Below are 18,920 nucleotides of genomic sequence, written 5' to 3'. Positions count from 1 at the left end.
AGACTAAAAAGGACAGCAGAGACGTCACTGGAAGATAGAGACGGAGATGCCCCATTTAACTTGGATTCTTCTATTCCTGGGGGTATCTTCAATAGGCTTGAAGGAGATAGCTGTATCCCTCACTATCTTGGCAAGGTGAGTCCGAAGGGATGGCAAAAAGAGGTTTCGATCCCTGAAAAGGATATGGTTTCGTTCCATCCATATGCAGTGGCACAACGCCCCAAAGGAAGCTCTAGCAATACGCTGGTGGAAATTGCGTCCACCAATAATCCTGATGGCCCAATTGAGATTTTCCTGCCATGTAGCATTTCTCCATGAGATATTGCATTTTCCTGCCTAGAAGCGTGCAAGAGCACCCGTGATTGTACACCCGAAAAATAGGTGATCAATTGAGTCCAGCCTTCGACGGCAAAAGACACAAGAACCTTCAGAGATCCTGTGGTAAGATAATAGTACCACCTACATGGGGAGTCTATTGAGGCATATCAGCCACAATAAAAAACCATATCTTGGTGCAATGCTATTATCCCATACAAACATGTTCCATGTTATTTCGTGTCCCCTAGACTTGGTAATCTCCCAAGTCGAATAGATAGAAAAGTTACCAGAGGGGTGGCCTTGCCATATGAACCTGTCTTCACTTGTCGTGTCCAGAGCTGTGTTGGCTTCGGACCAGGAGTTTATAGTATTGGTAACATTGGATACCTGCTAGACATAGGCATGGAAATCCCGTGCAGAGGCACTTCTCGAAATACCTAAGCGATAGATATCCCTATCCGTGAAGAGCTTGTAGAAGGGGCCTCTTTGATGCCAACAGTCATACTAGAAGGATGTAATGGCTCCATTTCCAATTCGCCATTTGAAATGTTGCTGGAATGCTTGGCGGATGTCCAAGATCTTTTTCCATACCCAAGAGCAGAATGTTGGTTTGGGCACAACCCAAAAATTTTTATGCTTGAGGAAGTTGGAATGAATCCACTTGCACCATAAGGACTATTTATCTGTGAATAGCAACCAGATGTGTTTGAGCATTGCTGCATGGTTACATTCAACCAATCTGCGAATGCCCAGGCCACCTTCTTCCTTCGGGAGGCACACCATATTCCAAGAGACTTTGGCACCCCCAACACCTAAGTCCGGTCCTTTTCAAAGGAATTGTCTAAGAATTAACTCGATCCTCGATAGGACAGATAAGGGTAGGCTGAAGACACTTGCCCAATGTACATGGATGGCATGAAGGACCGACTTAATGAGTTGGAGGTGGCCAGCAAAGGATAGAAATCGTTGGGACCACGAACGTTCTCTAGCAGTTATGGAGTTCACCAATAAGCAACAGTCGGCATTGCTAAGCCTGGATGCAATGACCGGTACTCCAAGATATCAAAAAGGGAGTGTACCTTCAAGGAAGCCGAAGGATTCAAGAATAGAATTACGTAGCTGCGTCGATCCGCCTGAGAGGAAAATCTCACTTTTGTTCAGATTCGGCTCTAACCCAGACCAGGACGAAAATAAGTCAAGTCCTTCCTTGAGAAGAGTGGTGGAAACCACATTAGCCTCCGTAAATAGGAGGACATCATCAGCAAAAAAACAGATGGGTTAGGCTACTAGCTTTGCACTGCCAAAAAAACTTGAAACCCGGGAGCCGTGACCGAGCATTGAGGATGCCCGTGAAAATTTCCATGACTAGGGTAAAGAGGTAGGGGGATATAAGATCACCTTGACGAATATCTCTACCACTAGCAAAGAAGCCATGAAGTTCACCATTGATGGCAATCGAAAACTTTGGAGAGGTAACACATTCCATGATAAGCTTAACAAATATCCGAGGAAGCCAAAGGTTTGTAAGACCATTTGGAGGAATCCCCAATCAACAGTGTCGTAAGCCTTTTGGAAGTCTACCTTGATTGCACACTTGGACAGGTATGGCTCGTGGTGAAATCCAGCAAAGAGTTCTTGAGCCAGGAGAATATTATCCCCAATCCTCCGCCCCTTAACAAAGGCATTCTGGGAAGGGCTTATGAGAGACGGCAGCATAGAGGCAATTTTGTTTGCCAAAATCTTGGTGATGCATTTATAGACCGTGTTGCAGCATGCAATGGGTCAGAAATCACTCATAGCCGAGGCATTGGGTACCTTTGGCACCAGCGTAAGAATGGTAGTATTGGTCTCCTTAAGCAAGGAGCTAGATTGGAAGAAATCCTTTATAGCCAATATAACTGAAGGGCCTACTATATCCCAGGAGGATTTAAAGAAGTCTACATTGAAACCATCAGGGCCCGGAGCCTTGCCTTTCGCCAGGGAGAACATAGAGTTACGAATCTCAATGTCGGTGACATCTCTAGCCAAAAATCAGACCTGATTATCATTTAGGACTCGCTCAATTACTGCCCGTAAATCCGCAACAGCAGGTTGGGTATTTGAGGTATTAGTAGCTAGCAAATTCTCGAAGTAAGATAGAATATGGTGCTGGACCAAACTCGGGTCATTGAGGATAACACCGCTATTATCAGATACTGAGAGGATACGATTGTGGAGGTGTCTCTTGTTGACGAAGTGATGAAAGTACTTTGTATTATGGTCCGCTTCCTGCAACCATTTGATTCTCGACTTTTGCTTAAAGAAAGATTCCTCTTGGATTCTGAGAAGCGAAAAGCCAGGAGCTGGTCTTTTTCAAGACTCGCCAATACCAGGTTAAAAGGGTCAGCCTCAAGAGCATCTTGAGTGGAGGAGAGGGCTGACCTGGCTTGGGCGGTGCGAGAGGATATCTCAGAAAAGGCTTCCCTGTTCAGTTGTTTCAGGCGCCTTTTAAGTAGCTTCAGCTTTTGGCAAAGCACGAACATGGGAGATCCAATAAACCGGGTTTCCCACACCTGAGTGATCAATACTGTATAAGATGGATGAGACATCCAATAGTTAAAGAACTTGAAAGGCTTCCTAGAAGAGTTTGGAGGCACAATTCTGATGATCATCAGGGTGTGGTCCGAGACACCGGGGGCTAAGAAAGTGGCCTCCGAGAAGGAGAAATCTCTGCCCCACTGCTCATTTATTAGGACTCGATCAATCTTTCTTTGCTTACGCCGAGTACCCAAGGATGTTGACCAAGTAAACCTATGGCCAACGTATCTAAGATCCTCTAGGCCAGCTTGGTCTAAGCATAAACCGAACTCCCCAAAAGTGGGGATCCAGGCATTAGAACTGCCTATCCTATCCGAATCATAACAGATAGCATTGAAGTCACCCGTAACCAGCTAGGGGGCATTAGCAAAGCGAGAACTCGTTTGGATAAGATTCGCCTAGAGAGCCCGCCGAGAGACAAAAGTATGTTCGCCATAGACCACCGAGAAATAACAAGTCTTATTCAAAGCCATTATACTCAAATGTCCATGTATAACCGGAGATGACAGAGAGATAACAACCAACTCCACCTCTAGAGGTTTCCACCCAATCAAGATTCTTCCCCAGGGGGAGCAGCTGTAATTTGAGGTCCATACCCAACCCGGAATCAACCCAGCAGATATTTCATCAAAAAGGGACGTTTCAACCTTTGTCTCAATGATACCAATGAAAGAAAAGGAGTTAGATATGACAAAGGATCTAATTTTCAGCTTGTTTCAGGGGGGCCATAAGCCCCCTAATATTCCAGATTCCAAAAAACATATTTACATGGGAAGGAAAAGCCTATCACCTTTTCTTGCCAGCCCATTTTTTTGGCTTCGGGTGGGCTACTTTAGCAGTTTTGGGGTTGCTTTCAGGATTGGGAGTGATCACAGCAGGGGCAGGAAGAGTAGGGTCAGTAGTGCCCAAACCTGAACCACCATCTGGGGGCAAACCAACTTGCGAACTAGAGAGTGGCGGGACAAAGGAGTGATTCTACTCCTCAGAATCACTTCCAACTTTGCTGGCCAACAGCCCTTCAGAGTCAGAAGAATCCACAGAAGTGGCTGGAGAAAGCAAATTAGGGTCAGGAAATGACTGAGTAGCCGCACGAATGGTGTTGGGTTTAGCAGGAACAGAACCCACTAGAAAGGGGACCGCTACAGCGAGGTTTTCCGCTTGTAGAGCAACATTCTTCTTGCGGACAGTCTCCCATTTTCCTTCCGCCGGGAGAGGTGGATTCTGGGCAGCAGGAGTTGGAGAGGGGGTATCATTGTTGTCTGTGGGCGTCACCCTAATAGGGGGACATCTATGCCTGAACGTACCATAGACCTTGCATGAAACTGGTCTCCATTCATATTCCACTGCGATTGTCCATGTTTCACCATTCAAGATGATTTCTACAGATTCAAGAAGATTATGACTTGCCTTAATCTCAATACATACTCTAGCATACGAGATCATTCTTATTTGCTCCGTTTGGATATCTACATGCAGTGGCTTACCAATAGCACTAGCCACAGCACTTATGCCAACAGCGGACCATAAGGCATAGGGTATATCCCTCAGTTTTACCCACACCGGCAGAGATTGGTGCTGATTCTTCTTCAGCTTCAAGGTAGGGTGCCACTGTTGAATAATCATAGGTACCCTTAAGATGGTAATCGGGCCACCATCCAGGATGTTCAGCCGAATAGATTCATCTGGAATGTGAAAAAAGAAGAATCCATCCACATTCGCCATGACATCAACAACATGTGCTCCCCAGACATTTTTAATGGCATTTTCAGTCAACTTGAAGGGTAATTTCTTACCCACAAAATAGCCAACTAAACATTCCCTCCACTTGGGGTTAGTGTCTTTAAGAATCTCATCAGAAATTTTGACAATAGATTTTCCATCCACAATTGTGGGAGGGATGTATGAAAGGGTATATCCCTTTTCAGCTAATTTGGCTACAGCAGCCCATGAGCGTTGGGCTGTTTACTGCTTAGGGTCCTGGGGGGTTTCTTGGAAGTTGCTACCCCTATACTTAAGCTTCGCCTTGAGGTTGGCCCCTGTTTAATTTGGGGTTTCGCAGAGGTTCCAGCTTCAGTTGCCTCAATACTCAGTGGGTTTGCCGAGGATCGTCCTCGGCTACGTCCGCGTCTTCCATGTCGCTGTGCTTGCTGAGCCACAGCGGTGGATGTCCTTGCTTCTACTGAAGCATCGATGATTTTCAGTTTCGCGAGTTCCACAGGAGTTGTAGGTCGCGGGATGGCATCAGAAGAGCCAGCTTTGGCAATAAAGGGGGCATTGACAACAGAAGAATGCTTAGCGGGTCCCTGCTTTTGCTTAGCTTTCGATCCAGGGGCCTTCAACAGAGGCTCCATTTCGCAAGATATGGGATTTCTAGACATGTAGTCCCTTATACAAGTTTAGCTATTTAACAAGAGAGCACCGCACAGGAGAGGACCAAAGAGTATCCAGAAACCAGCGAGTCAATCCCTTAGAACAGCAAAACGCACCGGGAAAAATTCCAGAGCAAAACCCAGAAAACCCAGATTTGTTCCACAACCCAACAGAGAAAAGAGTTCAGGAATCTCAACGGACGAAAGAGAATGTACTCACTGCGACCCCAGGCATCAAAACTCAAAAGAATCCAGCGGCTAGATCGACCAGGAGACTAACAAGCCAAACGGATGAATAGTTCTGCGGGCAACAGCATCCGAGAGAGAAGCTGAACAGTACCAGGGGCGGGTGAAAAGTATGCTTTCGTAATTGTTTTTTTTTTGTAAGGTATGCTTTCGCAATTGTTTTTTTTTTTTTTGGTAAGGTCAGGAGTATTATAACTTTTCATCGCAATATACAAAGAGAGTAGCCGAACACAAAAACCCCGAACATGAAGAGACACGGAAGGGTGTCCCGACTGGTGCAAGGGTGTACCGACTTGTCAACGTAAAGAAGCAACACAAGTGTTGCAAACCAAGGCCAAATAACGGCCAATAGAATACGAAAAGACAAAAAAAACCAAACCAACGCAAGGGGATTACTCAAAGATAGAAGGCGAGATACCCTAATTAGATTGGATCCTTCTGTTGCGTGGGGTGTCTTGGATAGGCTTGAAGGACAGACCTCTGTCCCTTATGAGTTTAGTAAGGTGCACGCGAAGAGCCGGCATAAACAGGGGTCTATTCCTGAAGAGGATATGGTTACGTTCCGACCAAATAATATGGCAAAGCGCCCCAAAGGAGAAGCGGGCAATTCGTTGGCAAAAGTTGTTTTCACCTATGTACTGGACGGCCCACTGGAGGTTTTCTTGCCACGATCTATTACGCCAAGAGAGATTACAGTTTCCTGCCCAGAATAGTGCCAGGGTACCCGTGATTGTACACCCAAAGAATAAATGATCGATAGAATCCGGTCTACATCTACAGAATGCACAAAGACCTTACAGGATTCTACGATAATTTAGCAAAACAACCTGAGTTGGGAGCCTGTCTAGAGTGATGAGCCACAGTAAGAACCCATACCTTGGCGCAAGACTACGATCCCAGATGAACAAGCTCCATGGAATAGTCAGGCTTCTGTTTCTAATCAATTCCCAAGCCGTGGCCGTCGAGAAATTACCCGAGGATTGGCCTTGCCAGATTAATTGATCAGGCCTCTCCCCGTGAAGAATAGGGATAGCTTCTGTCCAAGAATTAAAGTTTGCAGTATATTATAATTCTGCCAGTCGGAAGACAGGAAATCCTGGACTAAGGCGTTTCTCGGGATACTAGAACAATATATATCCCTATTAGAGAAAAGCTCGTAAAGGGGGCCTCTGGGACGCCAATAATCAAACCAGAAAGATGTTGAGTTTCCATCACCAATCCGCCATTTAAACTGTAATCGGAATTCCCATCAGAGGTCGAGAATTTTTTTCCAAGCACATGAGCAAAAAGTTGGCTTGGGTGCTACCCAGAAATTTTTGTTTTTGAGAAAGGTGGAATGAATCCACTTATGCCATAAAGACTCTTTATCCGTGAAAAGGATCCAAATGTGCTTGAACATAGCCGCCCTGTTACAGTTGATGAGTCTACGTATACCCAGACCGCCTTCCTTTTTTGGCCAACAAACTTCAGACCAAGGGACTTTAGCCCCGCCAACACCCGGTCTGGGCCTTTCCATAGGAATTGTCTGAGAATTAATTCGATCCTCGCTAAAACAGATAAGGGGATAGTGAAGACACTAGCCCAGAAAACATGAATAGAGTGGAGGACCAACTTAATAAGTTGTAACCATCCAGCAAAGGATAGGAAACGTTGAGACCAAGACCGAGCTCGAGCAGTAATGAAGTTCACTAAAAAGCTACAATCAGTCTTACTTAGTCTAGTCGCAGTAATAGGCACTCCAAGATATCGAAAGGGGAGCATACCTTCATTAAAGCCAAAGATAAGCCAAATCAGTTCCCGGAGCTCTGCCGACCTACCAGATATAAAAATCTCGCTTTTGTTTACATTTGGAGTTAGCCCAGACCATCGAGAGAATAAGTTAAGGCCTTCCTTCAAAAGGGTGGCAGAAGTCGTATTTGCCTCCAAAAAAAAAGAAGGACGTCATCCGTGAAGAAAAGGTGGGTAAGACAAGTAGACTTACACCACCAATAAAATTTGAAACCCGGGAGCCAAGCCCGAGAATTAAGAATCCCAGAGAATACCTCCATAACCGGGGTGAATAGATAGGGCGACAAAGGATCCCCTTGACGGATACCTCTTTCACTTGCAAAGAAGCCATGACGTTCCCCATTAATGGCTACAAAGAACTTTGGGGATGTAACACATTCCATTATAAGCTTAATGAGCATCGGAGGAAAGCGAAAGGTTTCCAGTATCGATTCCAAGAAATCCCAGTCGACAGTATCATAGGCCTTTTGAAAGTCCACCTTGATAGCACACTTTGGCGATTAAGGCTCATGATGGAAGCTAGCGAAAAGCTCGTGAGCAAGTAGGATATTATCACCTATCCTGCGTCCCTTTACAAAGGCATTCTGGGGAGGGCTAACTATCGACGGCAGTACTGAGGCAATTCTATTTGCCAAGATCTTAGTTATGCATTTGTAGACCGTATTACAATAAGCGATGGGACGAAAATCACTCATAGAAGAGGCATTAGTAACCTTCGGTACAAGTGTGAGAATAGTGGTGTTTACCTCCTTCAGTAAAGAGCCAGCGCGGAAAAAATCCTTGATTGCTGAAATAACAGAGGAGCCCACAGTTTCCCAAGATGATATAAAGAAATCCACGTTGAAACCATCGGGGCCAGGAGCTTTTCCTTTAGCAAGGGAAAACATAGTATTGTGGATCTCAATGTCAGAGACTTCCCGAGAGAGAAAAAGTATATGATCATCATTAAGGACTTGCTCCACGATAGGGCGGATTTCCGCAGGGGAAGGCTGAACGGTTGCTGAGCTAGCCAAAAATAGATTCTCAAAATGGGAGACAATATGTCTGCTAACCATAGGTGGGTCATTGAGGACAGCACCAACATTATCAGAAACAGAAAGGATACGATTATGTAGTTGTCTCTTATTGACAAAATGATGGAAATATTTCGTGTTTCTATTCCCATCATTTAACCATCTAATCCTGGATTTTTGTTTTAGAAAAGCTTCCTCTTGAAGTCTAAGCGAGGAGAACTCCTGAGGTTGCTCCTTTTCCAGGATTGCCAGCCTTGAATTAAAAGGATCAGAGGAGAGAGCTTGTTGAGTAGAGTTAAGATCTAACCTAGCCTGAGCAACACGAGTGGAGATATCCGAATAAGAATCTCTGTTGAGTTGTTTGAGGCGTCCTTTGAGAAGCCGAAGCTTCCGGCACAAAACAAACATGGGTGAACCAACAATTTGGGAATTCCACACCTGGGATACAATATCCGAATAAGTTGGGTGCGTCATCCACAAATTGAAGAATTTGAATGGCTTCCTGGAAGGAACAGCAGGAGCGATTCTGATTAACATTGGAGTTTGATCGGAGACACCTAGTGCCAGAAAGTTTGCCTCCGAGAAGGAGAAAGTGCTAGACCACTGGTCATTGACTAAAACTCTATCAATTTTCCTTTGCTTGCGTGTGTCACTTGATGATGTCGACCATGTGAATCTATGGCCAATATATCTCAAGTCCTCAAGATCGGTCTGGTCTAAACAATTGCCAAACTCATCAAAAGCAGGAATCCAAAATTGGAGCTACCCAATCTATCCGAGTTAGACCGAATAGCATTAAAATCCCCTGCCACCAACCAAGGTTCAGTACTACAGTAGGCAGGGAGTTGGAAGGGTTTGCAGCAAGAATATTCTCAAAGTAGGAAAGAATATGCTGCCGAACTGAGCCCGTGTCCGAGATAGTAGAGCCACCATTATCAGTTACCGAAAGAATTCGATTTTGAAGGCAGCGCTTATCAACAAAGTGGTGAAAATACCTGGTATTGCGATCCCCTTCCTTTAACCACTTGATTCTAGAGTTCTGACGGAAGAAAGATTCCTCTTGGAGTCTTAAAGTTGAGAAAGTCTGAAGCTGTTCTTTTTCAATGATCTTCAAGTCCATGTTAGAAGGATCAGCCGCAATTGCTTCTTGGGTGGAGTTTAGGGTCAACCTTGCTGAGGCATTGCAGGAAGATAAATCAGAGAAAGCTTCCATGTTCAATTGTTTAAGGCTCCTTTTAAGGAGCTTGAGTTTCTGGCAAAGGACAAACATGTGGGAACCAGAAATCCGTGTAACCATCACTGAATAAGAGGGATGTGTCATCCAATAGATAAAGAATTTGAAAGGCTTCCTTGAAAAGTTGAGAGGCACAATCCTGATGATCATTGGGGTATGATCGGAGACACCAGGGGCCAAGAAACTAGCCTCAGAGAATGAGAACTCTCTAGCCCATTGCTCGTTGATTAGTACATGATCGATTTTCCTCTGTTTGCCTGAGGAAGTCGACCATGTGAACCTAAACCCAGTATATCTGAGGTCATCAAGACCAGCTTAGTCTAGGCAAAAGCTGAATTCATCAAAGGCGGGAATCCACTCATTAGAGCTGCCAATCCTATCCGAGTGGAAGCGGATTGCATTGAAATCACCCGCAACAATCCAAGGATGAGAGGCAAATCGAGTACTTGAGTGTATAAGATCCGTCCATAAGGACCGCCTAGAGACAAAAGTGTGTTCTCCATACACAACCGACAAATAACAATGTTTGTTCAAAGCCAATATTCGGAGATGTCCATGTATAACCTGAGACGAAACCGATAAAACTTCCAACTCCACATCTTGAGGTTTCCACCCCAACCAAATCCTTCCCCGAGGGGATGAGGTATAATTGGATGTCCATTTCCAACCCGGCAGAAGCCCATTAGAGATGTTATCAAAAAGAGACGGAACGACCTTCGTCTCGATAATGCCAATACAAGAAAGGAAATTGGATCTCACAAGAGATCTTATTTCAGCCTGTTTAATGTGGTCCATGAGACCCCTAATATTCCATACTCCAAAAAACATTATGGAGGGGAAAGAGGGTTACCTCTTTTTTGTACCACCTCTCCTCCTGGATTTGGGGGTGGCCTGTTTAGTTATAGGGGGCTTATAAATAGGAGCGGGGTCAGCAACTGTTGGGGCCGACAAGGCGGCCACACACACACCCTTTTCCAGGACCTAGCGGGGATGCTTCCATAGTGGGGGGTCTCAAGCCAAGTAATTCACGGTAGGGGGCGTGACTTATAGCGCAAGATCTCGTTTGCAAGGAGCCGTTGGGTCGAGATGCAGCCTGACCAGGGGATGGAGAGTCTGAGTCGCTAGACATATCACTAGCCATATTTTCGTTGGATTCTCCTGTATTAGAGGATGTGGAAGAGCCACTTCGGGGGGACATGGGAGGGGTAGAGGTCCAGGCGCATCCACCTTCGACAGGGTCTATGGAACATGGGGTAGAGTAGGGACTTCTGCCACTATCGTGGGACGACGAGCACCGGGGGCGATAAGCATGCTCCTAGGGTTGTCGGCCCCTTTCCTCTTGTTTACCATCTGCCAAGGCTCTTCCACTAGGGTGGAGCTACAGGAGCAGAAGGGTGGGGCGAATTCTTATCTGGGACTACTGTCTCCATGCTAGGCGCGGAGCATCTATGGCCGAAAGTGACACAGGGTATACAAGAGATAGGCCTCCATTCGTACTCGACCTTGACAAGCCATATTTCACCATTGAGCTTGACTTCAATCGAGTCTAGCATGTTTTGGGTGGCCTTGATGTCTATGCACACCCTGGCATAAGAAAGCATCCTCGTTTTCTCAGTTTGTGAGTCCACATGAAGTGGTTTACCAAGTGCACTGGCAATTGCGCTTATACCAGAGGCCGACCATAAAGCATAGGGGATATCCCTATACCAGGTGCTGGTCCTTAACGAGCTTTAGATTGGGGTGCCATTGCTTCAAAATCATAGGCACACGCAGAATAGTGATGGGGCCCCCATCTAGGACTTTCCGGTGAAAAGCCTTGTCGGGAATGTGGAAGAAAAAAAATCCATCTTTGCTTGCCATTACATCCACGAGATTGTTTCCCCATACATTCTTCACTGCAGTCTCAGTGAGTTTAAAGGGTAGTTTTTTGCCCATAAAATACCCAACTAGGCATTCTTTCCATTTGGGGTTTGAATCTTCCAGTATTGCTTCCGAAATTTGTACCAACGGTTTACCATCGACGATGGTTGGGGGAATAAATGAGAGGCCATATCCTTTTTCGGCCGTCCTTGCAACAGCTGCCCAGGAGCGTTGAGTAGGTTGTGTTTGGGAGTCACGGGGAGGAGTTTTAGTCGGTGGCTTCCCCTTACTGCTGTTGCGGTCAGTACCAGTCACTAGTGCAATTTGCTGATCTGTTGAAGTCCCAGAAATATATAGAGAACTATGGGAGGGGTTAAGCGTGAACCTTCCCCTGCTTCGGCCTCTACTGTGAGACCTTCGACCTTGAGGGTCATTAACCTTGGAGGTCCTCGTGCTTGCCTTTTCAAACACAGATGAAACTCTAGCAACAAGGGTTTCCACTGCACTAATGGCAGCTTGGGCTTTTAATTTCGCAGACACCACCGAAGAAGAAGATCTGCGAGTGGCATCAGAGGAACCAACATTAACAGCTGAGGGGTGCTTAGGGAGGGCACTCACATGTTTGCCCATCTCCAATGATTCAGATGCCTGAGGCTCAGAGGCCAACGTCCGAGAACTGGGGTTTCAGCCATGGATTTCACACCAGAGCAGACATTATGATTCCCAGTAACCACCCCCCGAGGAATAGAATCAGGGAGTGAAAGGCACTAAGTGGGCGACACCCTTAATCAGAGACTCATCAAAATATCAACGCAATCTCCAGAGAAGCTCACCTGGTGTGAATAGTACCGCAGAAACCCAGAAACCCAGATCTGTCCCCACGGCAAGCCAAGTGCAAAGCAGTAAGGTCCTACCGGGAGAAAGAAAGAGACCTACTAGGTAACCCCACACACCAAGATTCACAGAGATACAGCGGTCTAAACTTCCCAGAGAAGAAAATCTAGACGGGCAAATAAAGATCTTCGGGCAAACCCAGCAGAGCAACCCAGACGAAAATCCCAACGGTGAGAAGGAGGTATACTTACTGGCGATTCCTGGATCCAAAATGCTTAAGAAAAGGACGAGTGAATCAACCATATGCAGAAGAATCCGGCGGGTGAATAGTGTAGCACACAACAATCAACGGGAAACCCAGTCGGTGGTTCAGATCTACTCGTCCGCTCAAAGGAAGACACCACACGTGGATTCCTTTTAGTATGACCAAGAGTAGTGCTAGGCGAAGCAAGACACCAAATTTCAGAGGAAACGGACCACCGGAACACCCAGAATCGCAGCAGAACTTGCCGGATGAACAGTGACCCGAGCACCAGAAACCAGAGAGAGCTTGGGAGCCCGTAGTGAACAGTACCCAAGAGTTGAGAAAAGTATAAGGTTTCGCAATTGTTTTTTTTTTTTTTTGGTAAGGTATATGTATATAACTTTTCAAAACACCAAATACAACCTAAAGCCCAAACCAGCTCCCGACCCTATTAGGACATAGAGATGTCCACACAAGGTCAAGAGAGGTTCAGCAGGAACTATACAAGAAGCCAAGGCCGGCTAAATGGAAATAAAAGAAAGAGAACTACAACCAAGGTCAACCAACCAATCCGAAAATTGGAGGCAAAAGACCTAAGACACCGAAAAACCAGCATCGGACATAGCCGATAGCAGCACAAAAAGCGGGCGGGAAAACAGAACCACCACAAGAACCAAAGGAAAGACTTAAGAGCAACTCCTGTTCGCTATAAAGATTATAGACGGAAGATCCCATTTTCTTTGAAAAACACGGTTCCTATAATTATCCTCTACTCCTCCCATGGAAATGGCTTTGTCTTTGACGACTTTGATAAGATGCTTGCGCATGCCCGGGATGAATACACTCTTATGTCTGAATATTGCATTGTTCCTTTCAGTCCAAATGATATGACATAAAGCACCAAAGGAAAATCTAGAGATTCGGTGAGCAAACGAGGCTCCACCGCAAACTTTCATCGCCCAATTAATATGATCTTGCCAGGGTCGGTTGCACCAAAGTAAGCTGCATTTTGTTGCCCACATAGAAGCCAACCTACTGGTAGATGTGCATTCAAAGAATAGGTGGTTGATAGAATCTGGTCTGGATCCACAAAAGGCGCATAGAGCATTGGCAATCCTGTGATTATGTATGAGGAACACCTGGGTACGTAACCGGTTAAGGGAAACTAACCATAATAGAAAAGCATGGCGAGGAGCAATATTCTGATCCCAAATGAACGAGTGCCAAGGAACTGGCCGTCCTTTCCTCCGGATATGATTCCAAGCAAGAGCAACTGAGAAAGTTTTTGATGGATGAGGGATCCAGCAAAGGGAGTCCTGCAAATTTTCCGAAAAGGTTGGGAGAGTATCCGTCCAGCTCAATATAGAGTTGAGCGCGTTCGAAGGTTGCCAGGTACCCTCATAAAATTTGCTAACCGAAATATCCCGTGGAATGCGCGATTGATAGATGTCCACATCACTGAAAAGAAGGTAGAGAGGGCCTCTATTGTGCCATGGATCAAACCAGAAAGAAACAGAATGCCCATCACCAATCTTCCACCGGAACATAGTTTGAGCAGAAACCCGCATGTCAAGGATTTTCTTCCAAGTCCAAGAGCAAAAGGTAGGTTTGGAGACAAGCCAAAAGTTGGTATTTTTTAGAAAAATAGAGTGTATCCACTTGCACTACAAGGATTCTTTATCAGAGAAAAGAAGCCATATGTGCTTAAGAATCATCGCTTTGTTGTACTCAACAAGCCGCCGTATACCTAGACCACCTTCGTCCTTGGGTAAGCAAACAGAATTCCATGTTACCCTCGCTCCACCTACGCCAAGGTCAGGGCCTTTCCATAGAAATTGACGCAAGATAGCCTCAATTCTATATAATACAGCTTTCGGAAGAGAGAAAATAGTGGCCCAATAAACCTGAATGGAATGCAAGACCGATTTGATAAGCTGCAGCCTACCAGCAAATGACAAAAACAGTTGGGTCCAGGAGCGAGCTCGAGCAGTGATGGCATCGATCAAAGCTTTACAGTCCTCTTTACGCAACCTAGAGGATATAATTGGCACGTCTAAGTATCGAAAAGGAAGAGTACCTCGCTGAAATCCAAGGCATCGGAGTATCTGGTCATGCAAATCCGGGGTCCCTCCTGAGAGAAAGATATTACTTTTTGTGGTGTTTGGTTTTAAACCAGACCACTCAGTGAACGTAAAGAGAGCTTCCTTGATTAGCTCAATTGATCTCAAGTGAGCTTCGGAAAACAGAAGTACATTATCCGCAAAGAAGAGATGCGAAAGACGGGTGTCCTTACATCGCCAATACCAGTGAAACTCTGGAATCTCTGTTTTAGCCTTAAGAATACCAGAGAAGACTTCCATAACCAGTATAAAGAGATACGGCGATAATGGGTCTCCTTGACGAATGCCACGAGTGCTACCAAAATATCCATGTAATTCCCCATTGATAGAAACAGAGAATTTGGCAGTCGAAACACATGCCATAATCAGATTGACAAAGGAGGCCGGGAAATTGAAAGCCATTAAGACCTTTTCGATGAAGTTCCAATCAACAGTATCGAAAGCTTTTTGGAAATCCACTTTAATGGCACACTTAGGAAGGTATGCCTGGTGGTGAAAATCAGCGAATAATTCTTGAGCAAGCATGATGTTATCGCTAATTCTGCGTCCTTTGACAAACGCCATTTGGGCCGGGCCAATCAGGGTTGGAAGAACACGAGCTAACCGTCTAGCCAAGATTTTAGAGATACACTTGTATAAGGTATTGCAGCAAGCAATCGGACGGAAATCAGACATGGTTGAAGCATTAGGGGATTTCGGAACTAAAGTTAGAATGGTATTGTTGATCTCTTTAAGCATGCATCCTGACTCAAAGAAGTCTCTTACCGCCGCAAGAGTGGAGGGACCAATGATCTCCCAGGTAATTTTGAAAAAATCAGCATTGTAACCATCCGGTCCAGGGGCTTTACCCTTAGCGAGCGAAAAAAGGGTGGACCGGATCTCCTCATCTGAAACCGGATGCACCAATGTGTTCCTCTAAGTCTCATCTAGAGCCCGTCCAAGGTAAATGCCTATCTCGCTAACAGAGGGCCAAACAGAAGCAGACGAGCCGTTAAGTATCTCCTGGAAGTGACCGACAATATGAGACCTGACGGCCTGAGGATCAGTAACTATAGACCCATCTTCTGTTGAAACCGAGAGGATTCGATTGTGTAAGCGTCTTTTGTTGACAAAGTGGTGAAAAAACTTGGTATTCAAATCTCCTTCCTTAAGCCATCGTATACGGGATTTCTGCCTGTAGAAGGATTCCTCCTGCATTCTCAAAGAAGAGAAGGATTGTGTGTGCTCCACTTCTCTATCTAGAAGGCTCTGGTCGTAAGGATGGAGCTGTAGGGCTGACTGAACAGCGTAGAGATCTGATCTAGCTTGATCAGTTCTTGTAGAGATGTCAGAAAAGGAACTCCTGTTTAGTAGTTTCAGTTTCAGTTTGAGGACCCTCAGTTTGCAACATATAATGTACATAGGAGTACCTATTATATGCGTATCCCAGGCTTGCTTCACTAGTTCCAAGAATTTAGGATGAGTAGTCCAGAAGTTGAAAAACTTGAAGGGTTTCTTAGAACTATGTGGCGAAAGGATTTTTATCACCATGGGAGAGTGATCAGATATCCCAGGAGAAAGAAAACTGGCTTCCGAAAAGGAGAACTGTTGCATCCATATGTCATTTGCGAGTACTCGATCAATCTTGCGGAGTTTCCGATTCGCACCAGAAGAATGAGTCCATGTGTATCTACACCCGACATATTGAAGATCTTCTAAACCCGTCTGGTTCAGACAATCTCCAAATTCATCAAAAGCCGGGATCCATGGAGTTGTACTGCCCACTCTATCATCTGGATCTTTGATAGCGTTAAAATCCCCAGCTACAATCCAAGGTAGGTCACAAGCAGAGATACGAAGAAGGTCAGCCCATAACGGACGCCGTTTCACAAAGGAATGCTCACCATAAACAACTGTAAAGAGACAAGATTTGTTCATGTTTAAGAGCCTAATCTGAACATGAATTAGTTGGTCAGAAGAATATAGAAGACTGGTTTCCATCTCATCCGGGTTCCAACCAAACCAAATTCTGCCAAGGGGAGAAGAATCATAGTTAGAAATCCAACACCAATTACCACATAAGCCTTGCGAGGTTCCAGCAAAAAGGGAGCTTTTAGCTTTTGTTTCAACAATACCGATACAGGAAAGACGATTAATCCTGATGAAAGTACGAATTTCAGCTTGTCTAAGGGGATCTACTAGTCCCCTAATATTCCATATACCAAAAAACATAGGAAGAAACAGAAATATTATCTCTGAGATTTCCTAGCCCTCCTCCTTTTGTCTTTTTCTTTGAGGAGGACCGGCCAGGAGTCGTACCAGGGCAGCTCATGCTAGGAATAGGCCCTCGGGAGGCTTTAGAGGTATCCTCCAAGGTATTAGTTGCCAAGGTTCGAGAACGGGTGGTTGGGGGAGATATTACAGCAGGATCCTCCACCAGTAGCTCTTCAGAGTCGCTATTCTCCACCCCGACTTGAGAGCCAGAAGAATCATCAGAGGAAGATTGAGAGTTAATAACAAGATCCTCAATTTGCTGGTGAATACATCCTTGAGGACCGGGCACAGCAGAATGACTCATCCCTGTGTTAGATTCCTTCAGGAAGTTCAGATCAATACTGATCAGCTCATGTTCAGTAAAGGGGTTCACAACAGGAGGCAGAAGTTCGTCCTCCTTTGAAGTCGTGTCCAGAAGAAGGTCATTTGCAGTTCTGGTCAGCCCTGCATTAGATACCTTAGGAGAATTCAGATCAGGCCTTGACAGCCCATGAGCAGAAGAAGGGTCTCGAACAGAAGGCAGAAGATCCTCCCCCCCTGGATTCGCCTCCAGAATAAGGTGTGATGCAGAGCTGGACTGGGTTGCACCTTTGCTCAACAAGAGTTTGCATTTTTTCCTACTGACTTGAGTCCACCCCTCAGTTTCACGAGGTGGAAGGGTAGTCTCAGGTCTAGCATTAGCTTGAGGTCGAAGTGTTTTCTCGGCTCTATCTTCATGATGACCAGATGCACAGTCAAATCCATTCGAACCAGCTTTATGTCCGAATAAACCACAAGAAGAGCAGACCAATGGTTTCCATTCATATTCAATATGGACCAGGTTAACTTCACCATCCCAACGTACCTTTACAGTTTCCAACCGGGGTTTTGTGGCTTTGATTTCCACACAAACTCTAGCATAAGAGATTCTAGACATATGCTCGGTTTGGGTATCCACATAGAGTGGCTTTCCGATGGCGCTTGCAATCCTACCAATACCAGCAGGAGACCATAAAGAGAATGGAATGTCTCTTAGCCTAACCCAGACCGGAAGAGAATCCATAGCACCCTTCTTGAGTTTCAACTTTGGATGCCATTGTTGAAGTAGCATTGTGCTGCTGAAAATAGATACTGGACCCATCTCAAGTATCTTTCTGCGAAAGTCATCATTCGGGACACGAAAGAAATAGAACCCATTTTCATGTAGTTTAACATCAACTACTTGTTCTCCCCATGTTTTTTTAAAGGCTTCTTCCGTTAATTTAAAGGGGACTTTCTTCCCAATATAATGGCCAACAATACATTCTAGCCAAAACGGATTCTGATCAGCAGCAACTTCTGGAGTGATATCCACAATAAGTTCTCCATTCTCCTCTACCGGAGGAACAAAGGCTAAGTCATAACCTTTAGTTAGCACCTTGGCAATATTTGCCCAAGTTCTAGTAGCAGGGGTACGGATAAGATGGCCTTGAGGACGCGAAGAAGTCTGTCCCGCCTCAGTTGTTTTCCTTACTGGATTGGCTCTAGATTCAGAGCGTATTGCAATGCCAGCATTGTCTGTCCTTCTGCGAGAGCGACTCCTAGCTTTCGGTCGGCCCCTACTTCGACTACGACTGGAATTACCCTTAAGGATAGGTCTATGACCAAAGGGACGTTCCGCCTCAATCAGAAAAGAGGTGGATTTTCCTTTAGGTTCTTCTGTTATGGTATTAGCCACAAAACCATCTTTCGCTTGGAGGTTCTCAGTAACAGGGGTTGGATCAGCCTCAATAACAGGGGATGGTTCAGTCATTGTAGCCTCCTCCAGAGGGAACGCGCCACTACCACCAACCAGTCAACAGCCAGCACCATAAACCCAGAACAGAATACGCATCAACCACCAGCACCATAAACCCAGAACAGAATACGCATGAGAAGGACCTCCAATAATGTGCGACCACTAGTCACGATCTCCAGCCCTACCACAGCTGGAGGGAACAAAGAGAGAGTACCTCTAAAGGGGGGTTTACAGCTCCAAGAACCAATCCCAGCAACAACCACTTCGGTAGAAAGAAAATCTCGGAAGGGGGAGGACGAACCAGGTAA

The 18,920-nt window shown here is 45.5% G+C and overlaps 1 protein-coding gene across 1 annotated transcript; it reads right to left on the bottom strand.

Annotated features, from left to right (window-relative positions):
* Positions 1-15,518: 15,518 nt before the first annotated feature.
* Positions 15,519-18,627, bottom strand: LOC115691407 (uncharacterized). The gene is made up of 2 exons (XM_030618028.2): positions 16,902-18,627; positions 15,519-16,495 (listed from the first exon to the last, which is right to left on the bottom strand). Exons 1-2 carry the CDS (start codon positions 18,625-18,627, stop codon positions 15,519-15,521), a joined length of 2,703 nt encoding a protein of 900 aa, XP_030473888.2.
* Positions 18,628-18,920: the final 293 nt, after the last annotated feature.

Source organism: Syzygium oleosum, unplaced genomic scaffold (assembly GCF_021117445.2).
Source record: "Syzygium oleosum isolate NSW1041296 unplaced genomic scaffold, Sole_v2.1 Sole_v2.43, whole genome shotgun sequence".
NCBI classification, from domain to species: domain Eukaryota; kingdom Viridiplantae; phylum Streptophyta; class Magnoliopsida; order Myrtales; family Myrtaceae; genus Syzygium; species Syzygium oleosum.
The sequence above is the reverse complement of the archived record's forward strand: the minus strand, read 5'-3'. Positions and strand labels throughout refer to the sequence as shown.